This window comes from Fukomys damarensis, unplaced genomic scaffold (genome assembly GCF_012274545.1).
Source record: "Fukomys damarensis isolate Sample0158 unplaced genomic scaffold, DMR_v1.0_HiC HiC_scaffold_26, whole genome shotgun sequence".
Lineage (NCBI taxonomy): Eukaryota > Metazoa > Chordata > Mammalia > Rodentia > Bathyergidae > Fukomys > Fukomys damarensis.
In genome coordinates, this window is record NW_022900938.1 from 3,094,428 (window position 1) to 3,101,804 (window position 7,377).

General features: G+C 52.1%; 1 protein-coding gene across 1 annotated transcript in view; it reads left to right on the forward strand.

Moving 5' to 3' along the window:
• Positions 1-7,115, forward strand: part of LOC104867575 — a 12,548-nt gene extending 5,433 nt beyond the window's left edge. Inside the window, exons 3-5 of the mRNA XM_010631995.1 lie at positions 599-741; positions 827-933; positions 6,729-7,115. Coding sequence (XP_010630297.1) covers positions 599-741; positions 827-933; positions 6,729-7,073 — 595 coding nt within the window. The 3' untranslated portion in view covers positions 7,074-7,115. The remainder of the gene's footprint in view (positions 1-598; positions 742-826; positions 934-6,728) is intronic.
• The last annotated feature ends 262 nt before the right edge of the window (positions 7,116-7,377 follow it).

The following is a 7,377-nucleotide window of genomic DNA, read 5'->3' on the forward strand; positions in this document are numbered from 1 at the left end:
GGCCCGGTGCCCCCCCCCCCCCGCAAGGGCACGGTGGATTCAGAAGACCAGGGTCCGTGCTGGTCAAGGTCCTGAAAGGCCAAGGCATTGTTGTCCTCTTTAGACCTTCTGAGGGGAGGGAACAGGGTCTGTGGGTCTTAAGCACAGAGGCGCCAGGAGTGCTGTCCTTTTCCTTCTCCCTGGAAGAGCAGGGCAGTTTCTTCACTGAGCTGAGCTTGCCTTGGGCTCTCTTCCCTTTTGAGCTCTGGCTAGGGTGTGACTTGGGAAAGCTGGAGCTAAACTGCTTGCTTACTTCCGGAGATATCAGCCCTCCAACTTGTGGTTGCCTGGTTAATGTGGTGGTGGAGAGCAGTAACTGCTGTGTGAACGAACTACTGATCTGTTGCACACCTCAGCTACGGTGTTTTCTCCGGCTCCTCCATCCTTCCCAGTTTTTTCTTTACCTTCTTTTTCTCCTCCTGAGACCTTTACCACGAAGAGAGGAGAGATTGGCGGTGGTTACATTTTTATTACATAAACAGCCCTAGTAAAAGTATTGGGGGAAGAAAATATTGCCGATTTTTCTGGTAAAAGTTTTCCTTGGTGTCTCATCGAGCAGGTGTAGTCAGGAGTCGCGGTACCAAGGCCCAGGGTCTGATCACAGGGACAGACCCACTTTCCCAGCACGCGCTCCTCCCGGAAGTGGAAGCGGAAGTAGTACAGGAGGAGCCTGGCGCATCGCGTTTGTGACGTTACTTCCGGGTACGACACAGGCTTTAGCCTGGCTGCGCTTTAAACCCTTCTTGGGATGTCGCTGTCTGTTTGAGCTGTTCCTGGGGGGGTCCAGGGGGGCCCAGTGCTGGTCCTAGGGCACGGGAGGAGGCCAAGCTGCCGTTCTCTAGCCGCAGCACATCACCTGCAGCCCTCGCTCGCTGCCGAAAGATTCCATCCACTGTGAGTTCCTCACACATTTTTCTCAATGTTTGTTTTTTTGTTTTTTGGTACCAGGGAACGAACTCTGGACCTTGCGCTTGTGAGGCAGGCGGCGGAACCACTGAGCTAAATCCCTGGCCCTTCCTTGCACATCTTTAAGGTTGACATCTAGAAGTTTTCATCCTAAAGTTAGAAGGATGAAAAGGTTCTAATTCCTGGAACAATGTAAATATTGATTGAAAAAATGAAAACATTGTATTATTGTTTAAGGTATAGTGAAAGGAATTTAAACTCTATTGTGATTTGATGGTCCACTTAAAAAATGCAGGAGCACTTCTGTGGTAGTTAAAATTTTACATCATTCCTTTTTCTCCTCTAACTTATACTTCCATTCTACTTCCACACATAGAGTTTTATCCAAATGCAATGTATTTTAAAAGAACTGCCGGTCGTGGTGGTGAATACTGTAATCCCAGCACCCAGGAGACTGAGGCAGGAGGATCCCTGAGAGTTTGAGGCCAGTCTGGGCTACATAGTGAGTTCAAGACCAGCCTGAACTGGATAATGAGACCCTGTCTCAAAAAACCAAAAGAAGAAAAAGAACTGATTATTCTATGATACTTTGCAACAAAAATATGATATTAAGATGTTAAATACATTTCTTGATTGAGTGTATTTTTGTAATGATTATTAACAACTTATCAAAACATGTAAATGTGTTACATTTTACAATATATTATATTTGTTGATAAAATATTTAAAGTAAGGCATCTTTATTAGAAATGTGTTTCTTGCCGGGTATTTAGCTCAGTGGTGCTACTGCCTGTCTCTCAAGCCCAAGGTCCTGAGTTCAATCCCTGGTAAAAACAAACAAACCGAAAAACGTCTTTCTTGATCCCTTGCTAGCACATTAATAGTTCAGTGGAGAATGTAGCCTATTGTTCCAATGACAGGCATTTATTTACTGGAGGGGAGTCTCCTGTTAATCCTGATTTTTAATCAACCCAGCACCTTCTTTGGCCCAGCACCTTGTCACACCTTGGGGGCATCAGAATCAGAAAGGGCAAGAGGTGCCTCCAACTTCTGCCCAGTGGGAGGAGGAAGACAGGAGAGAGGACACTGGGTCCAGCCGCAGGTGACACTGACTGTGGCAGCTGCACTGCAGATGGTGGAGCTCAGTGAGGGACCTGAGAGGCCCCCGACAGGCAGGGAACCCCGGAGAGCAGCTGTGTCTTGGGGTGGCCTGTGTTCCGTGTCCCCAGGGTCCCTATCCAGTGGCCATGTGTGAATGTGTGGACGGCAGGTGCTTTGATGATCCTCAAAGGCAGTGTCCTTCATCTCTGAAAGGTCTTAGGGTTCTGAAAAACCAGGCCAATGTGTAGTGAGACTTGAACTTTGCAAGGTAAGGTAGAGAGAAAATGTAGTATCCCCCACTTAAAATAATTTAAATTAACCCAGTAATGTTTCTCTGGTGATCGGTGCTGTGGTTGACAATTTCTGTGCCCAGCGAAGGGTTGCTTGTGCTGTGAGAATCTGGGCAGCTTCTCTCCAACATTCGGAGCTTTGTTTGGTTCCCCAGAGCCCATCCTCCCGGGCTGGGGAACCAGATCTCTGTGCTCCTCTTTCTGTTCCACTCTGTGTGACTGAACAACAGTGGGAGAGAAGCAATTCTTGTTAGATTTTAAACTTTGGTTAGAGGCTACTGTATTTGAAAGCTGATTTCTCACATCCAGTCACTCGATTCTGCTTTTTTTTTCTGAAAACTGGGGCACACCAGTTGCTCGATGGTGTACATCTACTGGCTGTTTTAATTGGCTTGCGGATTTCCGAACTAGCTGATGAGATTGACACGTCTGGGCCGCCGCTGCCAGTCAGACCACCTGGAAAGGTGCCCGTGCATGCCGGGCGTGTGTAGTGGTCAGCAGCATGGAGAATGGCTCCCCGGAGACCACGTGTGGGTGGAGGCAGTGTTGCTGCGCCCTTGCATTCTCTGGACTGGGTAGACACAGTCCCCTCCGCCCAGCGCCCCATGGTTCACTGAGGCTGCAGCGCCGTGCCTGTTTTTCACACTCTTCCTTTTCCGACTGCAGAGAATCAAACTCTCCCACGTCCATTTCTCTTTTGCTTTTTTCTTTGGAGGATGTATACCATTGTACTACTTAGGACATCTAGAAGGTATATTAGAAGTAATTTTACATTCACAGCAAAATTAGGACAACAGAAAAGAAGTTTTAGAATTTTACAGGATTGTGGAGATTGTGGCTTTTTCGTGCTTACCAAAGTTACACATTTTTTGGCAGTTCGACTAGAAAATAATCTGTTCAGTTTCAGAAACCTGAAGAACTATTTTGCATTGTTTAAACCCAAGCTAAATATATCTGGGAGAAATAAAGAGAAGCTTTAAAAAAATAAGATAGAGAAGGCAAAAAGAAATTCTTTGTGTCTCTTTAAATGAATTTTGGGCCCAAATTGACTGCTGTTTTAATAGCTTTTAGGCTCGCTTTTTGAATGGAGACCACTGATACCAAATAGAAATAGGCTCAGTGTCATTGTAGGGTGAGGCTGGAATCAGACAGCATATGGGCTTTCATGGCTGCAGGGTCTGAACGGAAGTGCTCCCTGCTGGGCCAGGTGGGACTGACTCTAGGCTCAGGTGGGTTGTGTAGGTGATGGGCTCAGTGGCACTGAAGACAGTGCTTCCTGAAGGTTCCCAAGGTGCCCACACTCAGCTCTGCTCCTTTTCCAGAATCTGGCCCTGCCCCGCTTACTGATCTCTTAAAGCCCTGTGCAGGCCCCGCTCAGCCCAAGGGGGCTTCCTGTCTTCTTTCCTTTCGGTTTTTCTGTACTCAGTTCCACCAAGGTTTCTTTTACAGGAACTTGTGACTGGGGCAGGCCTGAGACTCACAGTGCTGTGAGATCGGCCGGCGCCGGCATTAAGAGGCCCTTGGTGACAGGAGGAAGTCACAAACCACAGAAGACTTGAGCTTCTTGAGCTAAGACCTGCCTCGCATGACTAGGAGGAAACGGCGACAGCCGCTTAGAGCCAAGCAACCGAGTACTGACACCTGGGGAAAGTTTTCCTCTGTGTGGAACTCGCTTTCACCTGCGGCCCCTCTGGCGGCTCCGTCACCAGAACCCAGGAGGGGAGTGGGTGGGAGCCAGGCACCACCGGAAGCATTTTAGGGCTTCCGACCTGAGCACTGATGGACTGTATGGGCCGTGCATGTGACATGTCTTCCTTCTGCTTACGTCCCCATCATGAGAGATTTTTAAAAAATAAAAATGAAGTCGTCCCTGGAAGGGCTTCAGGGTCAGTAGTAAGGAAGACAGATATGTTGGGGGTGGGATGCTGATTTGGATTCACGGTAGAATGAACGTTCCTCAGCAACTGGCCAGTGGCTGCCTGATGACAGCACTTTGGCATCAGTTGAATCCTGAGGGTGATTTCTGGTCCACCCTCGGGTTCCAGTGAGGCTCCCAAATCCCTGAGTCCCATCTCCTTGTCCTGGCGGGTCTCAGAGACCTCACGCTGCCTGTGAGCTCGGTGCAGGTGCAGGTGACTGGGAACCTGTGGGACCCTGGGGGGCGAGCGGCCTTTTCCAAACCCTCTGTGTCACGTCATCGTCTGGGCGCCAGCTTCCCTGTCGGCGGTCTCTGTCCTCGACCCCTGCCCATGACCCCTCCTTTGGAGCTGTGACCCCTCTGCCCGTCTACCACCTTCCCTGCTTCTGCTGCCCGGCCCCAGGCTGACTTTCCTGCTCAGCAGTGCCTGTTGGCCTTTGTCTGTCCGGCCCCAGTCGGGTGCGTTGGACAGCGCCGTGTCAGATGTGGCCCCATCACCAGGGCTGGGCTCAAGGGGCAATGGTGACCCAGAAAGACAGAAAGAGCAGTTTGAACCCAGCAGTGTCTCCAGCCATAAGTATTTGGCAGGAGGGCCACAGCTGAGAACGGAGGGCCACCAAGTGCCCTTGAGCACTTGCTGTGGGAGGGAGCAGATGGGGGACCCAGTACCCCGCTCAAGCCATAGCAAGAGGTGCCACAGTCCGCCGGGGGTGGGGAGGGTTGTGGGAATCGATGAACCACAAGGCAAGTGCCAGCAGGGCACCTGAGGAGAGAGCCCAGGGCAGGAAGTCTCCTGAGAAGGGGCCTACTGTAGGTTGGATCTGCTGCTGGCTTTTGCTTTGTTTTGTTTTGGCTTGAAATCACTTCGATTCTCCTGCCTCAGCCTCCTGAGTGCTGGGATTACAGTTGTGCATCACCACACCGATTTAAAAATGAACACCTCATGGAGGACGAAATGGGGGAAAGCAGGAAGATGGCAGTTGGGGCAGAGGCGGCAAAGGATGGGAGAAGAGGAAGCCCTGGGAAGGTTTCCAGGAGCAGTGAAGTTGGAGCCGATTGAGCCAGTGACAGCGGGTGCAGCAGTTAAGGGGCCCTGACAACCCACCCAGGAACCCGAGGCGCATCCTATGCCAGTGATGAGCCACGGTGGCTTCCGATCAGGGCAGGGAGTGTGCAGAGCGGAGTTGTAGGGTGAGCAGTGGAGCCATGATGTACAGAACCCACATCTGGGATAGCCCGGGCTTTGAGTTCCTCTCCCACAGGCCCCCAGGTGGCATCTGACCGGCATCCAGATGGGCACAGGCCCTGCAGTCTTGCTCCCTGGACGCAGGAGTGCTCTCGCTAGCTTCTCTAGGTCCCTGGAACGGCGACATTGTGTCGTCTGTGGCGGGTGGCCGGGTCCACCTTCGGCACTGCCCTGCAGCCTCAAGCTCCGGGAAAAACCCCTGGCCCGACTGCTGGCCCTGCTGCGGTAAGAAGACCCTTCGGAGGGCTGTGGGAGGGGACACTGACCACACGGAGGCGCAGGTGTTTCCTCTGCCTCACCTGCGCCTGCTGCCGGTGTCTCCCAGGCCCGAAGTCTGAGGCCTCCCTGGCTGGTGGCTGAGGTTGCAGACTGACCGAGGGGAGGAGGCACAGGGACCAGGTCCTCTGATCTTTCTGGCTGGTGAAAGTTGGGGCGTGGGGCACGGATGTGTGGTGCTTCATCTACTTCGGAGGGAGGAAGGGGAGTTTGTGTCTACCTGGGTGACATCTGGGATGTGGAACATGAGGGAAGTCCTGCAGCCCTTCATCCCTTCATCCTCATTTCTGTTCATCGTGCACCATTTCTGCATTGGCCTGCACACCTGCACTTTGCAATTGAACAGCCAGTTAGACCCATGTAACCCCTCGCATCTGCTGGCTTCCCCCCAGCCCCTGCCCAGCCCCGCCCTCCTGGCCAGGCCTAGTCCCTGGCTGTTAGGTTAACTTGCAGTCTCTGAGCCCTGGCAATGGGTGGCTCTCTGATTAGGGAATTGATTACGCAGAGCTGCTTTCCGCTGCCCCAGATATGTGGTTGTGCGCCTCGCTCTGTGTGGCTGTCGCCTCTGCTGAGTTCCTTACCTGTGACTCTCAGCGGCTTAGTGTCTTGACCATCCCCGCCCATCCTCTTCACGGTCTTTCTGCTGTGTGGGAGCAGCCGCTGATCAAGTCCCCCGGACTCTGGAGGTTTCCATTGTCACTTGAGGCTGGTGGTGGGGTGGAGGTGACGAATGAAAACTCCTGTCCCAAATGGGGGCCGGGGCTGGGAGGTTCTGGGTTCAGATCTTGAGTTCTGTGACTGCTGCTCTGGCTTCAGTGCCCTCCTCCGAAAGACCTGGAGGGCAGCAGCATGTACCCCGGCTGTGGTGTGGATGGAGCTCTGTGATCTGTGATCAGGCGTCCAGCTGCTTTCTAATGCACCTCACGCCCCTACTCTCCTGGATTCCTGACAGTGCTGCAGGCCGTCCCTCTCTGGCACTGAACGGTCATCCCGACATTGGCTGGAGATCTCTGTGGGCTTGATCCTGTGGAGCACAGGAATCCTGGGGAGCTCTGGAATTCTGAGGACCCAGCCGGAGGTCGCCCTTGCGTCTAGGTGGACACAGGAATCCGGACTTCCTGAAGGTGCCAGCACTGCTGTGGCAGGGTTCAGGCCTGGGTTACAGTTACTGTGCAGTGGAGCCCAGCCTATGAACCCAGCTTCCCCGCATCGATTTCAGACACCCTCTTCACTTCCGGAAGTGAAGTTACAGATGGTAGAGCTCACAATATCTAAACAGACAAACACAAGCTGCTAATGGTAACACAAAGGAGCAATAATGTGAAAATGATTTATAATAAACAGCATTTATTTCAATATGTATGCATCCACATTGGAGACATGAGATAGTTGTAGTTTTGGTCTTAGATCAGTTTGGAGTGAAGAGCTATCCCATCAAATAGTATTAGCGCTCCCTATCTAAAGGGGCTGAGCTGCAGGTCAGGCTTAGGGCGTGTGTTTAGCATACGGGAGGCCATGGGTTTGATCTCTAGCTCCACAGGGAAAGGGCTGGAGAGCTTTTTCATGTAGGCTGTAGAGAACACGGTGACCATGAATGTCGG